The sequence below is a fragment of the Argopecten irradians genome, chromosome 5 (genome assembly GCF_041381155.1).
Source record: "Argopecten irradians isolate NY chromosome 5, Ai_NY, whole genome shotgun sequence".
Classification (NCBI taxonomy): Eukaryota; Metazoa; Mollusca; class Bivalvia; order Pectinida; family Pectinidae; genus Argopecten; species Argopecten irradians.
The window spans coordinates 34830846-34849784 of NC_091138.1; the positions used below are offsets into that span (position 1 = coordinate 34830846).

An 18939-nucleotide genomic window follows, 5' to 3' on the forward strand; every position below is an offset into this window, starting at 1 on the left:
GATGTACATCCTTAAATGATCCTGGCTCCTTAAACTAATAAGTGAGCTAAACAATAACTTGACCTGATCATATGTAGAGTGCAGTAAATGACAAAATGTATGCATATAAAGCAGTAAAAAGGCACTAACGTTTACAGATCACAGGGCCCACAATACAACACCAAATCTGTACAGGAGTATAATCGGCATATATCATTAACTGGTATAACCTTCAGATTATAGTGGTAAGTACAATATAGAATAACAGATTGATTAAACTTTTAATTTACCAATGAAAGGCATCGTCATTTACCTTCTATGTTTTAGTTTGTCCAATGTCAGATTATAAATTCATACTTAATTTATGTTTAACTATATAGTTTGTTATATGTAGTTTGCTATTACTGGGTATATTTCTAAGATTTCAGATATAGGAATAGCATGCACATAATATGTATGATAAATATACAATTATGTAATACAGTATTAAGTAAAATTATGCTTAGTTTATAGTGTAACGATAGCTACAAATTGTGAACGAACAACATTAATAGGCAGTGTTATTTTCCAAATAAATTCAGCAATAAGTCTATTACTAGTGATAAGCTCAAAATCATTGTTTCAGTTGAGATGTCAAGAAACAAAATTAAATGCTAGGAAAGACAAGAGGCCCAGAGGGCCTGTATCGCTCACCTGGTTTGTAATGCCAAGTAATGTTCTGAATACAGGTTCATTGTTTCTTTTCTGAAGGAATTTTAATATTAACCTCTAAATCCCCTATTGGGCCCCACCCCTCCTGCCCCCAGGGGGTCAGAGCCAAAATTTATACAAGTTCTGTTCCCCTTCCCCCAAGGATGTTTATGGCCAAATTTGGTCACAATCCAAGCAAAACTCTAGGACAAGTAGCGATTTATAGGATTTACCTCTATTTCCCCTATTGGGCCCCACCCGTCCTGCCCCCGGGGGGCAAGAGCCAAAATTTATACAAGTTCTGTTCCCCTTCCAAAAAGGATTTTTGTGGCCAAATTTGGTTACATTCCATGCAGAACTCTATGACTAGTAGCGATTTAAAGGATTTACCTCTATTTCCCCTATTGGGCCCCTCCCCTCCTGCCCCCGGGGGACCAGAGCCAAAATTTATACAAGTTCTGTTCCCCTTCCCCCAAGGATGTTTGTGGCCAAATTTGGTTACAATTCATGTAGAACTCTATGACTAGTAGCGATTTATAGGATTTACCTCTATTTCCCCTATAGGGGCCCACCCCTCCTGCCCCCGGGGGGTCAGAGCCAAAATTTATACAAATTCTGTTCCCCTTCCCCCAAGGATGTTTGTGGCCAAATTTGGTTACATTCCATTCAGAACTCTATGACTAGTAGCGATTTAAAGGATTTACCTCTATTACCCCTATTGGGCCCCGCCCCTCCTGCCCCCGGGGGACAAGAGCCAAAATTTATACAAGTTCTGTTCCCCTTCCCCCAAGGATGTTTGTGGCCAAATTTGGTTACAATTCATGTACAACTCTATGACTAGTAGCGATTTAAAGGATTTACCTCTATTTCCCCTATTGGGCCCCGCCCCTCCTGCCCCCGGGGAACCAGAGCCAAAATTTATACAAGTTCTGTTCCCCCTCCCCCAAGGATGTTTGTGGCTAATTTTGGTTACAATTCATGCAGAACTCTAGGACAAGTAGTGTTTTAAAGGATTTACCTCTATTTCCCCTATTGGGCCCCGCCCCTCCTGCCCCCGGGGGGTCAGAGCCAAAATTTATACAAGTTCTGTTCCCCCTCCCCCAAGGATGTTTGTGGCCAAATTTGGTTACAATCCATGCAGAACTCTATGACTAGTAGCGATTTAACGGAAATGTTGACGGACGGACGGACGGACGGACGGACAGACGGACGGACGGACGGACGCCGAGCCATGACATAAGCTTACCGGCCCTTTGGGCCAGGTGAGCTAAAAATTAGAGATAGATTTTCTCCTTATAAACGATATATATAAATTTAGTAATGCTAGATATGAGGGGGCAATTATGCACAATTAGCTGACGATCCCTCCTAAGTGACTAATCTTGGTGGGTAAACATTTTCAAAGCAGAGCTTAAGACACTCCTTGACTGGCACTCAGCTCTTTGTTCCCTCGTATCACCATCACATGGTCAGATTGTCAAATGAAAACAGTAACCTGACCAACTGATCAACCAAAAGAATTTTGGGATGCATGCTTTTTAGTTCTAACTCTGGACTATCGAGAAAATTATAAACCATACTTGATCATACTATGCGATAGGAAACCAAAAAGAAATAGAACAACCTTATTTTATATTTGAATCACCATTCAAAACACTCACCTTACAATCATAAACAATAAATCAACTCAACCTTCTGAGAAAACACCAAGGGCAGAGTACATGCAATATTGCATATCACAATCAAAAAGATGTATTTCTGAAAGTATGATTATCCATCAACATAAAAAAAAATCCAAACAGAGTATCGTCGAACTGAAACCTAAATCCTCAATCTGTTTATTATCAATCAAAACTTTTAAAATCATTTGAGACATACATTTAACAGCAGTAGAAAATTTACTTCAGAAAATACCTCAACACAACAGAAGGGGAGATAATCACAATTATCCACTCTAACAGATATGAAATTAAGACTAGATTTGTCACATAACAAACAGAAATCAGAAAGAAATCTACATGACACTAGGAATGTTTTGAATCTGAACTAGGATTTTACACAGAACGTCTTGGTCCTTCTATTTACATACCACTAGAGGTTGGTACGAGAAGGTCTTATAATATCATTTTAATATATCACCAGGACTTAAAATAGAATCCCTTAAATAGCACTATGATCTTATGTGTACATGAACATTTATGTGTACTGTTGCTACAGGCAATGATTTCTATTGCCATGAAACTGGAAATGGGAAAGCGATAAAAACTTTATATATGATGTGATTTCTTTCTACATGTATTAAATGCAATTATGTCTGAAAATCGAAACACATAATTGCAAACACACAAAAAATCTTTATTATTTCCTCTTCGACACAAAGAGAAATGATTATTCCACTGATAATGAAAATCTAAATGTATCTTGATACATGATGTACAAGAAATATGATTAAGAAAATAAAGGAGTATCTTGTGATTAGGGAGTCAGTACACTGATAGAATGTCCTATGCTGTTAGTATCACTATACCCTTACCTTTGTACAGGCTCACAGTAAAATATCTAGATTATCTTGTGATTAGGGAGTCAGTACACTGATAGAATGTCCTATGCTGTTAGTATCACTATACCCTTACCTTTGTACAGGCTCACAGTAAAATATCTAGATTATCTTGTGATTAGGGGAGTCAGTACACTGATAGAATGTCCTATGCTGTTAGTATCACTATACCCTTTACCTTTGTACAGGCTCACAGTAAAATATCTAGATTATCTTGTGATTAGGGAGTCAGTACACTGATAGAATGTCCTATGCTGTTAGTATCACTATACCCTTTACACTATTTACCTTTGTACAGGCTCACAGTAAAATATCTAGATTATCTTGTGATTAGGGAGTCAGTACACTGATAGAATGTCCTATGCTGTTAGTATCACTATACCCTTACCTTTGTACAGGCTCACAGTAAAATATCTAGATTATCTTGTGATTAGGGAGTCAGTACACTGATAGAATGTCCTATGCTGTTAGTATCACTATACCCTTACCTTTGTACAGGCTCACAGTAAAATATCTAGATTATCTTGTGATTAGGGAGTCAGTACACTGATAGAATGTCCTATGCTGTTAGTATCACTATACCTTTACCTTTGTACAGGCTCACAGTAAAATATCTAGATTATCTTGTGATTAGGGAGTCAGTACACTGATAGAATGTCCTATGCTGTTAGTATCACTATACCCTTACCTTTGTACAGGCTCACAGTAAAATATCTAGATTATCTTGTGATTAGGGAGTCAGTACACTGATAGAATGTCCTATGCTGTTTAGTATCACTATACCTATTTACCTTTGTACAGGCTCACAGTAAAATATCTAGATTATCTTGTGATTAGGGAGTCAGTACACTGATAGAATGTCCTATGCTGTTAGTATCACTATACCTTTTCCTTTGTACAGGCTCACAGTAAAATATCTAGATTATCTTGTGATTAGGGAGTCAGTACACTGATAGAATGTCCTATGCTGTTAGTATCACTATACCTTTACCTTTGTACAGGCTCACAGTAAAATATCTAGATTATCTTGTGATTAGGGAGTCAGTACACTGATAGAATGTCCTATGCTGTTAGTAATCACTATACCTTTACCTTTGTACAGGCTCACAGTAAAATATCTAGATTATCTTGTGATTAGGGAGTCAGTACACTGATAGATGTCCTATGCTGTTAGTATCACTATACCCTTACCTTTGTACAGGCTCACAGTAAAATATCTAGATTATCTTGTGATTAGGGAGTCAGTACACTGATAGAATGTCCTATGCTGTTAGTATCACTATACCCTTACCTTTGTACAGGCTCACAGTAAAATATCTAGATTATCTTGTGATTAGGGAGTCAGTACACTGATAGAATGTCCTATGCTGTTAGTATCACTATACCCTTACCTTTGTACAGGCTCACAGTAAAATATCTAGATTATCTTGTGATTAGGGAGTCAGTACACTGATAGAATGTCCTATGCTGTTAGTATCACTATACCCTTACCTTTGTACAGGCTCACAGTAAAATATCTAGATTATCTTGTGATTAGGGAGTCAGTACACTGATAGAATGTCCTATGCTGTTAGTATCACTATACCCTTACCTTTGTACAGGCTCACAGTAAAATATCTAGATTATCTTGTGATTAGGGAGTCAGTACACTGATAGAATGTCCTATGCTGTTAGTATCACTATACCCTTACCTTTGTACAGGCTCACAGTAAAATATCTAGATTATCTTGTGATTAGGGAGTCAGTACACTGATAGAATGTCCTATGCTGTTAGACCTTTATCATTATACTTTTACCTTTGTACAGGCTGCTTCCAAGTACCTTTACAGGGATGTTGCTGTTCACCTCAATCTTTAGACAGATTGCTATAGTTACCCAATCATTTATGTTAGGATGTCAGTATGACAGAACGTTAAAGTTTGCCACTATATCCTTTAGGATAGAATATCAGATGAATCTTTAGGACAGGATGTTAGTAATAAATAATTGTAATTAAGTCCTTTAAGAAAGGATATCAGAAAGTTCCTTAGGATAGAATGTTTAGTATGCTACCAAGTCCTTTAGTATAGGATGTCAGATAGTTCCTTAGGACAGGGTGTTAGTCTAGCTACCATGTTCTTTAGGATAGGATGTCAGGCTGCTACCTCAGTCAGGACAGGTTGCTAGTTAAATACTCATTCCTTTAGAACAGAATGTCAGTTAAGACAGGGTGTTAGTATTCTACCAATTTGTCTTTTAGGACAGGATATCAGACATTTCCATAGGACAGGATGTTATTTTGCAACCAAGTCTTTTAGGACAGGATACCAGATAGTTCCTTAGGACAGGATCCTGTTAGTCTGCTTAACTGTGTCCTTTAGGATTATCAAGCTGTCACCTTTGAGTCATTGGGACTGAAAGCGCTAATTAATAGCAGCTTTAATGTTATATAATCTCTTAGGATAATATATGAAATAGTTCCATAGGTCTGGATGGTTTTGTGTTCACCTGCCTATTAGGACTTTAAGTCAGTTACAGTAGGTCTACTGCTAATATCACCTTTAGGATTAGGATGTCATTGTGTTCACCTCATCCTTTGTTATCTGATGCTAGACCATTACATTTGCATTAGGACAGTTTGGTTTGTACCTTGCATGTTATTAGTATACCTGAACCTTTGGGAAAGATTTAACTAGCTGTATGGAAATACATGTAATACTACAGTAAGTCTAACAACAGTGAGCAGTGGAACTTTTAGAGCTGTTGTGCAATATCGATTTCAGGGATTTTAATTTTTCGAATAATTAAAGAGAAGTAATGCCTCGTATATACCTTACCGATTGTTATGATAATTCATGCAATACTGTTTTGTTATAATTTCTTTCTGTCTCAAATATTATGGCGCCTACTTTCTTGTTGAGCTAGGATGACGCAGTTACCTCCCTTGTGGGAGAAAAACATTCCTGGCAAATGCGAAAATGGTTATCCTTTATTGGTTGTATCGATTTCTAAAATTAAATTGTATTTGATCTGAAAATATTTTAATAATATATGAGCTAGTAAAACATACATAAAATCAACTTTTATCTGTCCGTTTCACAATGCATTCCGGAATATTTTTCCTACTCTGTGAGTAGTTTTCACTCACCGGAAGTTTACTCATCAAAACGAAAATAGAAACCTAGCGTAAAAGCTGTTACTATCGAGCTCCAGAAGTTCTTTCAGTACAGTTTCACAGAAGCAGCACAATGAGCAACAAAGGAGATGCGAAGAAAGGTAATGCGTTACTTATTACTAGTTGAATGTACTTCATAAATGAGAAATAAAATGTAAATGTGATATTTTGAAAGTTTCACGTTTATGTATCGATTTGGCTTAAAATTAAATTGTATTTGATCTGAAAATATTTTTGACACAAGTTTATTTTTAATAATATATGAGCTAGTAAAACATACATAAAATCAACTTTTATCTGTCCGTTTCACAATGCATTCCGGAATATTTTTCCTACTCTGTGAGTAGTTTTCACTCACCGGAAGTTTACTCATCAAAACGAAAATAGAAACCTAGCGTAAAAGCTGTTACTATCGAGCTCCAGAAGTTCTTTCAGTACAGTTTCACAGAAGCAGCACAATGAGCAACAAAGGAGATGCGAAGAAAGGTAATGCGTTACTTATTACTAGTTGAATGTACTTCATAAATGAGAAATAAAATGTAAATGTGATATTTTGAAAGTCACGTTTATGAAAAGTTGATTTGGCTTAAATTAAACAAATGTCATCGATGAAATCATCAGTGAATTCCATGTTACATCCTGTGTATTTTCACCAACTACGTCTTTATTTCCAGTATGCGATTATGCAATATGTTTGAATTGAAATGAAAAAGCTAATTAACCATTTTTGTTGCTACAAAAGACATGTAGGTTAACGCTACTCTACCGTGACACAAGTTTATTTTTAACATGATAGAATTTGATCCGTGATGCAATTTTCTAAAAATAAGTTTTAAAGTATAATTTAGAAAAAAATATATGTTCTGGCTAATCTATTATGTGATAAGGCATGAATATTACTAATTGATTAAGGGTATCGGGTACATAAATTACATTTTTTTGTTCTTTGTTAAACTACTAATGTAATATGAATAATATTATTATGTCAACACATTTATTTTAATTAATATATTTAATATTTAAGTCTTATCAAACATCAATAGAACTCAGAAAATAACGCATTTACTATCCAGTAGTTTCAGTTTGGCATGTAGCCATCATTGTTCATTCAGCTAAACTTTTTATATACGTGTACACTGTACACACATAGAGAATCTGTACTTCAGTTGTACATGTATGTAGCTTGGTAGTGTCTACCTGTTTATATCTCATTTGTATCTTTGTAATTGATCCGATAGTTGTAAAGTGGATACTTTTTGTTAGACACACTTGTCAGGATATTTTCTTGTTTTCTTTGTTTAGTAATCCTTACTTTGACCCAATTTAACCCCAGGCTAGATATACATCTACGTGTATCAGTATTATGTTAAACATGTATCTGTTTATTAGATTTACGAGTAAAAATGGACTACCTTTATGTAATGTAGGTAATTGATACCACATATTCTTTCCACACAATACATTCTCAGTTTCTGTTTTTTGTACATGATACCTAGCTTAGAGCGTATGTAAATATTTTTCATAAATTATGATATTAAGAAAATACAAAAATCCCATGATCAAATTTGTACTACTTCAATAACCATCTTATTACTGATGTTTGAAAACCAAATAAAACCAATTGAAACAAAATTTTCTAGCTAGCTGAAGTACAAAGAGGGAAAGATGCAATTGTAATGTCAGTTGAAAAAATGTATGAGATAAAAGTTACAGATAATGATATTAAACTAGGACAGCTTTGTACTTCCTGAATAAAGATATGTTATCAATTAAACATTTTTGACATTCTTCAGGGTTCTCTCTAATTTTTTTAACAGAAGGTTGAAAATTAATAATAGGTGGTTGGGGGCTGCAGGCCCACCTGTTGCCAATACCTATTTCTGACAAAAAATAGCTGGTCGTAGACAAGGAAATAGACGGCTGTTTTTGCCGGCAAACAGCTTTTAACGAGAACCATGCTCTTTGTATAAATAAAGGATATATTTTTGAAAATCTTATGAACATGTACCTTGGTCTCCTATGACACTACTTTAATTAATATACAGTTGAAACTCGTTATCTTGAAATTCAACGGACCAACGAAAATAATTTGTCTCATCTGGAATTTGACTCAAACGTAATGTCATTAGGTTTGATCAGAACGTGGTTTTTAACGGTCCTTATCTAATGACTATTACAATCAAGTACATGCCTATTATCATGATTTTCCAACTAATAAGGTTTGTATCAAATCATTTTGGTTTTATGTTTTCAGATGTTTTGGATTTTTTTTTTAAAAATAATTAAAAAAAACTTGAATTACGATAATATAATCGTCACGATAATATGCACCCTGATTTCCCGTAGATGGTATATACTGACTTCAGTGGTTCATACAACAAACTTATACGGAATATAGTAGCTGAACAAATAAAAACAACATCTTTCCTATTTCAGAATTTAATGGTATTTCAAAATAATAACATAGCAAAATAAACAATAGTTTTCACCTGCCGTAAGCAGACTACACACTCCGTTTACGGCTCTCACACACATGTTCACTCACACTGGTTAATATATAATTTACGGTAAATGAAACGAAAGTAGATATCTTTAGCAACGAAGAAATACATTGTATGACTAAGAAACTAGTATATATGCAACGACTGGTTAAACATTTAACATTGTGGGTTTGTTAAATTATTTTGCACTATCAAAATTCCATACAAGCCTTAGAAAACGCTTTCGTTTCTAATGATTCCTGAACAAACACGCTTCTGGTCATGATCAGCCATGAAAATATTGAAAATATGGTTGTGTATGTAGTACATGTACTTTAATTGTTCACTCATTTTAGTTGTATACATATCATAAAACTTAGCTTGTATATTAGGTTTTTGTAGACGCAGGTTTTTGATGTCTTTGGCTATCAAATGTAGACAAAATTATTGATTTCAGATGGGGCTCGTGAATTTCAAACCTTTTTATAAGTACAATGGACAGGAGTAATTAAAGCCCTGAGTACAAAGTAATCCCCCTGATTTGAGATATGTTTACTGTTTTGTGATATCACTTTCCTACCATATTGTACTTCGTTTTTAACAATAATTGATTGGGGATTATAATTATAGGGTCTTGTTTTGTTTATGCTACTTGTTTTAATTATTATCATTGCTTTTTAATTCAGACATTGCCTGGTTACATACTGGGGTACAAGCAAATATTCAATCAATATACTGTATTTGATCCGATAAGTGCCCCCATCCCTATAAGCGCCCCCTCCCTTTTTTCAGACCTCAATTTCCTTTGTTCAGTTATCAAATGTCAAAGCTTTTAATGCTTGAATTTCTTCAGATGTGACAGATGCGAATCCTAATCCTGTGTCAGACACAGATGCTAGGTATGGAACTGGTTATGGAGGAATATCGTCAAAGGAAAAATTTAGAACGTAAGTCTATAGTATTATTTACCATCCTTGTGATCTAGTGGGTTTTTTTTACCATTAGTTGTATTTAAATTATTGATAAATCATAATCACAATGAAATATTTCTGGCACAAGCATAAATGTTTTCCATAGGTTTAAAAAAGCAATTATTTAAGGACACATTAATATTATGACATGTTACAAGCTTATAGGCTAATGGAATGCTTGTACAGAAACTCAGTATATGTCCACTTTAAAATCCATTATCACTTATTTGTTAAATGATCAAACATTCATAATTTAATCTATTTATTTATTTATTCTATGTTTCAATGGTAGTCCTGTCGCTAGAACGACCATATTAACAGAGGCAGAACTCAATAGTCCTTACTACAAAATGGACCACGCTAGACGTGGAAAAGCTGTCATCATCAATAACAAGGAATTCAGAGGCAACATGGGACTCGGCGACAGGAAGGGGACAGATGTGGATGCATCAGTCATGTACCAAAAACTCCAAGAACTTGACTTCGATGTGACACTCGAACACAATTTAACAGCTAAAAAGATGCAAGATATTTTAACTAATTGTAAGTTGGAGTTAGTTGTTATCATGGCTTAAGTGCTTATTGGTTTGTTTTATAAACATTCTATTAATAGCTAAGGTCATTTGAGGATATGCCAAGTTTAGGTGTTTATAATTACCTAGGAAAAGGTTATTGAACTTAGTTTACCTTCTATGTATCCAGCTTGGAGGAAGAGATAAAGTAAGAAAAAATTCTAAACTATTGCTGTGGCTGATGATAACCCAATACTAATTGGACATTGAAAATCTCAATATGTTTTCCATAGATGTATGTACAGTGGACCCTCGATAATCCGGACGCCTTCGTTCCCAGCCTAAACCGTCCGGATTACGAGTTTTCCGGACTGCCGAATTCCGTGTTCTTAGTCAATTAAATTGGCACGTACGAGTTACTCCCCTTGACCTTGTAATCGATGATAGGCTTTTATGTAATATACGTGTATCATAATTAATACTTCGTTTGTTATGATTTATAGGTATTTTTATATCATTACGTTAAAAATATTGAATAAACATATTTCTTCTTCAAAATACGAAACCTAAAGCAATTGTTAATTGTGTACTATGTATGCATATAGCTACGTATCCCACTCTTGATCTATCGTACGGCAAATTGTACATGAAGTACCTGGTAATTAGAATATTTTGATATTCTATCACAGATGTGTGTATATATATAAATAAGTACCTGGTAATTCTGCTAAAGGGTTCAAGAGATATCTTGTACAGAAGTTTCTGTTTCAAAATAAATCAGCTTGACTATTGACTTTGACACCTATAGATGTCATAATCTCATAATGTGAAGAATGCAATGATGTGTTGCTATGGTGTAAATATTCAGGTGTTCATAAGATACCAGAAGGTTTGTACAATGGTGATCCTATATACACTACCCTCCAAAAGCTCTGTTACACATGCAGTTTTACAAGTATACATATAGTACATAAATATGTAAACCTTTTTAATACAGGCATCAGTATATATTATTTATCAACTTATTTACGTTCTCAAACCCATTAATTGTTTTTCGGGAGTTTTCTTTAAATTACTAACAGAACTTTTGAAGGACAGTGTATATTGTATATTGTATATACCCCCAGTAGAGGATCTTACACAAGTGACATATCAAATTATGAAACAAGTTTAATAATGTATTTAAAAACCACAAGTGTAAGATTCTAGTTATCATACAACTAGTATTTATGGAAATATAGACAAAACTTTCAATTTTGTTTCTGTATAAGAGTGGCTGAAACAGGTTTGCATTTGATATTTCTATCTATACTGAAACAATAATACGACGTCATGTTTTGATTATGATGTCATTATTACCCGTAATGTCACAATAGTGTTACTATATGTGTATCTTAGATATTTATGACATGGTCGTATGACATGGCTGAACATGCCAGTTACATGAGAAATACACTTCCAACCCTAACGGAATGTATGGATATTACAACACAGATCATTTAGAACTAATTAAATCATGATTTAAATTGTTGATTGTAAATATTTTATTTTACCAGTGTCGCTAGAAGATCACAATGACTGCGACTGTCTGTTTGTGGTTGTTCTGAGTCACGGTGAGGATGGAGTGGTGTTTGGGACCGAGGGGTCAGTGGAGGTCAAAAAATTGTTTGAACCTTTCAAGGGAAACAAATGCCCTAGTCTGGCAGGCAAGCCAAAAATATTTGCTATACAGGTGAGTTATTTGTGATATGTAAATCTGATCAGGAGATATATGAATAAGGTTATTGATTTTACTGCTAATCTATAAAAAAAATTGTCAATTCATATACGTGTTCATATATCATAAACTTTTGAAATTGCATATGAAATCAACTTCATATTAATTAATTTAGCAGATGTTGTTGTGAAATGAGTAAATGCACTTATGGTGGTTCTGTTGTATCCATTTGTGTGAATGTATATGTAGCAGGGTGCAGGATTTACAATAAATTTAATACCTGCCTCTGCCAGGGATCGAACTCGGGACCTCTGGATTACTAGTCTGACGCTCAACCGATCGAGCTAAAGAGAAGTTCTCTCTAGCCGAGCGATATATTGTGGCTAGTATTGACCAGGTTACATATATACAAGAATACTTATGGTAGAATGGTTTGTATTATTGGAAGATAGCTTGTTCAGATTACAAAATTTTAGTGATAATCAACTTACCTTAACCTCAGACTTTACAGGAGAAAGACTGATGATTGATTGAATACTTGTGATTCATCTTTGTAGGCGTGTAGAGGTTCCCAGTTTGATGATGGTGAGAATCTAACAGTCACTGATGCAGAAGGAGTGATGGAAGTTGACCGTCCTGTTAGAACACAGTCCATCCCTGCTGAGGCCGATTTCCTTGTAGCCTACTCTGTTGTTCCTGGTAAGTTTGGTATTCAGTCTGTTTTTTGTGTTCAGTCTAGTGGTTAGTGCTGTGTGCATTCAGTCCATTTTTTGTGTTCAGTTTGGTGTTTAATCTGTTGTTTGTGTTCAGCCTAGTGGCCAGTGCTGTGTGAATTCAGTCTATAGTTTGTGTTCAATGTGGTGTTCAGTTTGTTGTTTGTGTTCAGTCTATATTTCAGTCTTTATTTGTAGTCAATAGTTTTAAGTCTTGTAGTCAATCTGTTGTTTGTGGTCAGTCTGTTTGTCTATCTGACGATCAATCTGTTGTTTGTGGTCAGTTTATTGGTCTGTCTGGTTGTCAGTCAGTTTAGTGGTCTGTCTTGTGGTCAGTCAGTTTAGTGGATCTGTTGTTTGTGGTCAGTTTAGTGGTCTGTTTTGTGGTCAGTCTGTTTGTGGTCAGTAGTGGTCTGTCTTGTGTTCAGTCAGTTTAGTGGATCTGTTGCTTGTGGTCAGTTTAGTGGTCTGTCTTGTGGTCAGTCTGTTGTTTGTGGTCAGTTAAGTGGTCTATCTGGTTGTCAGTCAGTTTAGTGGTCTGTCTGGTTGTCAGTCAGTTTAGTGGATCTGTTGCTTGTGGTCAGTTTAGTGGTCTGTCTGGTTGTCAGTCAATTTTGTGGATCTGTTGTTTGTGTTCAGTTAAGTGGTCTGTCTGGTGGTCAGTCTGTTGTTTGTGGTCAGTTAAGTGGTCTATCTGGTTGTCAGTCAGTTTAGTGGTCTGTCTGGTTGTCAGTCAGTTTAGTGGTCTGTTTGGTTGTCAGTCAGTTTAGTGGTCTGTCTTGTGGTCAGTCAGTTTAGTGGAACTGTTGTTTTTGATTAGTTTAGTTGTCAGTCTTGTGGTCAGTCAGTTTAATGGTCTGTCTGATTGTCAGTCAGTTAAGTGGTCAGTCTTGTGGTCAGTCAGTTTAGTGGTCTGTCTTGTGGTCAGTCAGTTTAGTGGAACTGTTGTTTTTGATTAGTTTAGTTGTCAGTCTTGTGGTCAGTCAGTTTAATGGTCTGTCTGATTGTCAGTCAGTTAAGTGGTCAGTCTTGTGGTCAGTCAGTTTAGTGGATCTGTTGTTTGTGGTTAGTTTAGTTGTCAGTCTTGTGGTCAGTCAGTTTAGTGGTCTGTCTTGTGGTCAGTCAGTTTAGTGGATCTGTTGTTTGTGGTTAGTTCAGATGTCTGTCTGGTTGTCAGTCAGTTTAGGGGTCTGTCTGGTTGTCAGTCAGTTAAGTGGTCAGTCTTGTGGTCATGCAGTCAGTTAAGTGGTCTGTCTTGTGGTCAGTCAGTTTAGTGGATCTGTTAATTAACGTTGTTTGTGGTTAGTTTAGTGGTCTGACTGGTGGTCAGCCTGTTGGTCTGCCTTGTGGTCAGTCTGTTGTTTGTATAAGTCTTGTGTGTGTGTTCTGTCTAGTTAATTATTTCCAGGAAGTCTGGTGGTCAATTTGTTGTTAATCTAGTTCAGAAGTTGGTACCCAGTAATAATTTGTCAGTTTGTGGATTCTAATTTCTCTCCTAACATGTTTTTGTGATCGCTTTTGTTGATTTAAAAAGGAACATGATTGAGATTCAGTTGGTTGATTCATGCATTTAACAAAGATTGAACTTTTTTAATGGTATTTATTCAGTAAATTTTTGTTTGACAGGATATTATTCATGGCGGAACTCCACCAACGGATCATGGTTTATTCAAGCTTTATCAAGTGCCTTGGAGGATAAGAAGTTACAAGACCTAGATTTCTTACGTCTGCTCACCGTAGTTAACCGCAAAGTTGCCTACCAATTCCAGTCACAGACATCTGACCCTCGTATGGCATTTAAAAAACAAATTCCTTGTATAACCTCAATGCTCACCAAGGAGATATATTTTACTCCCAAGTAACTCTCTGTTTAAGTTTAGTTTTAAATGAAATGAGCAGGAAAACGGCTCTGCTCTAATAAGCATTGATAAGGATGGCTACATGATAAAGAATAGAAATTGAGAGATAAATATGTATGGAAATGAACTGTTAGGTTATGTTTTTGGAAAATCACCATGGAAAGGTAGTATAAATACACTTTTCCTATGTTATATATATTGAATATTGTTTTAATTTTCAAATGTGGTATATTTGTTAAGGCTCATATTCCCTTGCTGATAACAACATATTTTATAGAAAACATATGCATCTGTTTTAGATATTTGTTAGTATGCTGTCAGATACTATGTTGATGGTCACATGATAGTATAAAGACGAAAAGTTATCTGTTAAGGAAGATTGAAAAAAAAAATGTGAGAAATTCATGCTACTTGGTTTATAGATATATAGCCTTATGAGTGACAATCTAAAGATTTTCAAAATCTATATAATAAATATATATCATACCGTCTAATAAATGAGATGTGAATATCTTTTCTAAATAAGTTTTTTAAATATGATAACAAGCTGATTAAGTCAATATGATTGAATACATTAACAATATTAATGAGATTAGAACTAACGATTACCTCTGTTAATTAATTGTTAGTATCCTTTACATTATTACATTGATCGTAAAAATTAACCCCTGGAATGTCAAAGATGGTAGTAACATTCATCAGTATGTACGGAACAAACAAGAACACACACCCCCTTTCTTTACTATTTTAGCTGTTAAATATATCTTCAGCCTTTTGATATGTTTTGGTTTTTGTTTTCTTTATTATCTCTATTTTATTACTTTTTTCATTTTATATACATGTACCAGAAACATTGCTTGATATTACAAAGTCTTATGACCTTTCATTTGTCTGTATTTCATTATTTGCTAATTCACCAAATTTCTACATATTATGGCAAACTAATCATATAGAAAACTTCCTGGCTTTAATTAGAAAGTTAACATATTGGAATATGAATTACTCTTCCTTGTGTAATGAGTATTTTCAATTTTCAAATTTCATACTCATTTCTCAGATTTGTTTTAAAAATTGCAAAAAGTCATGATTAAATTGAAGTTTTATTGGTGTGTATAATAAAGATGTAAAAGAGGATTCTGAGGATGGCTAATTATATTTTTTTTCTTCTTCAGAAAATTAGGTTGTTAAAATATTTCATGAAGGTAAATATTGTCAGTGTACACTGTACATACATGTATTTGTCTCTATTTTGTTGATGTTTTCTTGTTCATGTTTATGAAATGAATATCTCTTTGTGTTGGTCTTTTATTTCACATTTTCTTAAGTGAAATATTTCAACAAATGTTCTAATTAAATGATTACCTCAACATTAGTAAATAATGTCACATAAGCCTATTCATATTGTTTGGATTTTTTCTACCTTTTCTAATTGTTTGATTTTAACAAAACATGTATGCTCTAAAAAATAAAATGATTATGGCATTATATATAGGTTCAGGTCATGATTTGATTGGTAATCAGTAATTTGGGTTATTTATATCATTGATGTTTCTTCACAAATACAGGAACAATGTATTACCGAATATTTTGTCCGAGGAAAAGTATGCAGTTCAATGGCCTTTGCACCTATCCACTAGCATATAGCTCCAGCTGAGTTTGTATGTGATAAAAATAGATCTAATAATCAATTATGGCTATATACACCGGAGAATAGATACACAAGTGATGTTCTTTATTGGTACTAGTCAAATCTGTTGAGGAAAGTCGAAATTGAGATGCTTCCAGTCTCTGCATTACACAGAGTTATCTGCCCTTGTAAGCTGGTAATCACTTTATTGCTAGCCTACATCATAAACTTAAATCACAATCACCCCTTAAAACACAAGGGACCTCTTTTACTTCTCATGCTGGAATAGTTCATTATTGAATGATAGGGGTGAAGGAGGTCTTTATACTGCTTGTCAAGAGCAGACAACTCTGAACATGTTAAATATAGAATACAGATATGTATTTGAATATGACTAAGTTAGTTGTTCTTGTTATATTTTTCTCTCCTACATTCATGTTATATAATGATCAAGTTAAGATGTTCATTTCACTCACCGTTTTACTGGAATTTTTGTTTCATTTGCAGTCAATCATATTAATTTTATGTCAATATATACGGTATATATTTATTCCCTGCTTTTTATATATGATTTAAGAACTTGCACTATGTAAAATAATTGTTGTACATTATTACTATAGTAGCTTATTCAGCTCTTTAGTTTGTGTGAATGTATAATGATGAGTATTGTTACTGTAAATTCCATTGGAATGTTGTCCACACTTTGCTTTATAAACTCCTAGCAGGTGAAAATGGGCCAAAATTACTGAAAACATAATGTAAGACCAGTACAATATAGTATATTATTTTGTTTCCTTTATATTTCGTTGTTTGTTTTTATCTGTGCATATTTTGTAAGACAGTTGCCCTACTTGATTAAAAAAATGATGAAGGCAAAACAAAATTAATATCATAATTATTTTTTATAAATTTTGAAGTAATTTACCAACAATTCTTTAAGAATTGGCTCTTACTTTATGTATAAACACAATTTCAAAATACTTCTGGTGACTTTAGAGTTTGCAAGTGCATGACTACAAACAAATCTCTGAATTCACTTGATTTTAGTTTTTGCAATAGGATACCTGTATACATTGTATGTCTAATATATTTTCAACAACTACATTAGAGAGTCAGTACAGTTGTGTTTATGGCAATACATTCTAAGATAATTGTGTATAGATTACACTGCCTCCTCTTTATATACATTTGTATGTAAATATTTTACTTCTTTACTGCAGCTCAGAGCTTCGATCAGGGTTACAATTTCAATGATGGAGAAACTATATATACTTTCAATCTCTTATTTACTATTGAATGTGTTCGTCCTTTGGTGATCGATATTACTTAAGTAAAATATTAAGATATGTCCATATGGATATCCATTATTATTATACCTCACTTTCATTTAGAATGTTCTGATTGGATTAAACTTGATCACATGACATTGAATAAGTTAGATGTTTCCCCCGGAATTGGAAGGCGAGGGAAATAACCCCAGGGAAATAACCCCCGAGGGAAATAACCCCAGGGAAATAACCCCCGAGGGAAATAACCCCAGGGAAATAACCCGTTGGAAGCTCCGCACGTGACCGGAAGTTGACGTCATCTGCAACGTCAACCAACAATGGCAACGGTGTTGTTTATTTTAACAGAGATTTCTTTTAATTTTGTTCGGTATAATAAAATAATTATGTCCCTATGTGTCGGGATACATCTAGAATTGTCTCCCTGAAAAGAGTTATTTTCTCTCGGGCTTCGCCCTCGAGAAAATAACTCTTTCCAGGGAGACAATTCTAGATGTATCCCTCCACAGAGGGCCATAATTGTATATTATTATACCTCACTTTCATTTAGAATGTTCTGATTGGATTAAACTTGATCACATGACATTGAATAAGTTAGATGTTTCCCCCGGAATTGGAAGGCGAGGGAAATAACCCCAGGGAAATAACCCCCGAGGGAAATAACCCAGGGAAATAACCCCTGAGGGAAATAACCCCAGGGAAATAACCCCTTGGAAGCTCCGCACGTGACCGGAAGTTGACGTCATCTGCAACGTCAACCAACAATGGCAACGGTGTTGTTTATTTTTTTGTAGCCCAACGAATTTAACAACGTTGTTGTTGGGAAATATCTTCATGGGTTCTTTTAACAGATATTTCTTTTAATTTTGTTCGGTATAATAAAATAATTATGTCCCTATGTGTCGGGATACATCTAGAATTGTCTCCCTGAAAAGAGTTATTTTCTCTCGGGCTTTGCCCTCGAGAAAATAACTCTTTCCAGGGAGACAATTCTAGATGTATCCCTCCACAGAGGGCCATAATTGTATATTAGTATCTGCAGTGTTCCACGTTAAAAATATTGGTAGTAACACAGTTATCATGTCAGGTCAGTGTTACCTGAGAATGATACCCAACTGGATCATTTGTTAAAGTTGTCCTCTTCTCTGGTAAAGATAGTGATATATTGATGTTCATTTGATCAGAGCCAAAACTGAAAATGGAATGCTGAATACTAATACTTCACATAAGTGCTGCTTGAACCAGAAGGTCTTTGCAATATATTTTGGACTTCTTCTCCTGAACTTTTGGAAATAAAACCTTTGTTGTATTAGAGCTTGATTTGATGTGGCTTAGAATGAATATCATTTATTTATGAAATAAAATATGTATCTGTTGATATTGTGTTGATTTAT

The 18939-nt window shown here is 34.6% G+C and overlaps 1 protein-coding gene across 1 annotated transcript; it reads left to right on the forward strand.

Annotated features, from left to right (window-relative positions):
- Positions 1-6712: 6712 nt before the first annotated feature.
- On the forward strand, positions 6713-18921 carry LOC138323649 (caspase-3-like). Its single transcript, XM_069268414.1, has 6 exons — positions 6713-6866; positions 9714-9807; positions 10124-10374; positions 11900-12075; positions 12618-12759; positions 14400-18921. Exons 1-6 carry the CDS (start codon positions 6839-6841, stop codon positions 14633-14635), a joined length of 927 nt encoding a protein of 308 aa, XP_069124515.1. The 5' UTR covers positions 6713-6838; the 3' UTR covers positions 14636-18921.
- Positions 18922-18939: the final 18 nt, after the last annotated feature.

Coding starts and splice junctions, on each gene's coding strand:
- LOC138323649 (XM_069268414.1), top strand. CDS start 6,839: ATGAGCAACAAAGGAGATGCGAAGAAAG. Junction 9,808..10,123: donor TCAAAGGAAAAATTTAGAAC/GTAAGTCTATAG, acceptor TTTCAATGGTAG/TCCTGTCGCTAGAACGACCA. Junction 10,375..11,899: donor GCAAGATATTTTAACTAATT/GTAAGTTGGAGT, acceptor TTATTTTACCAG/TGTCGCTAGAAGATCACAAT.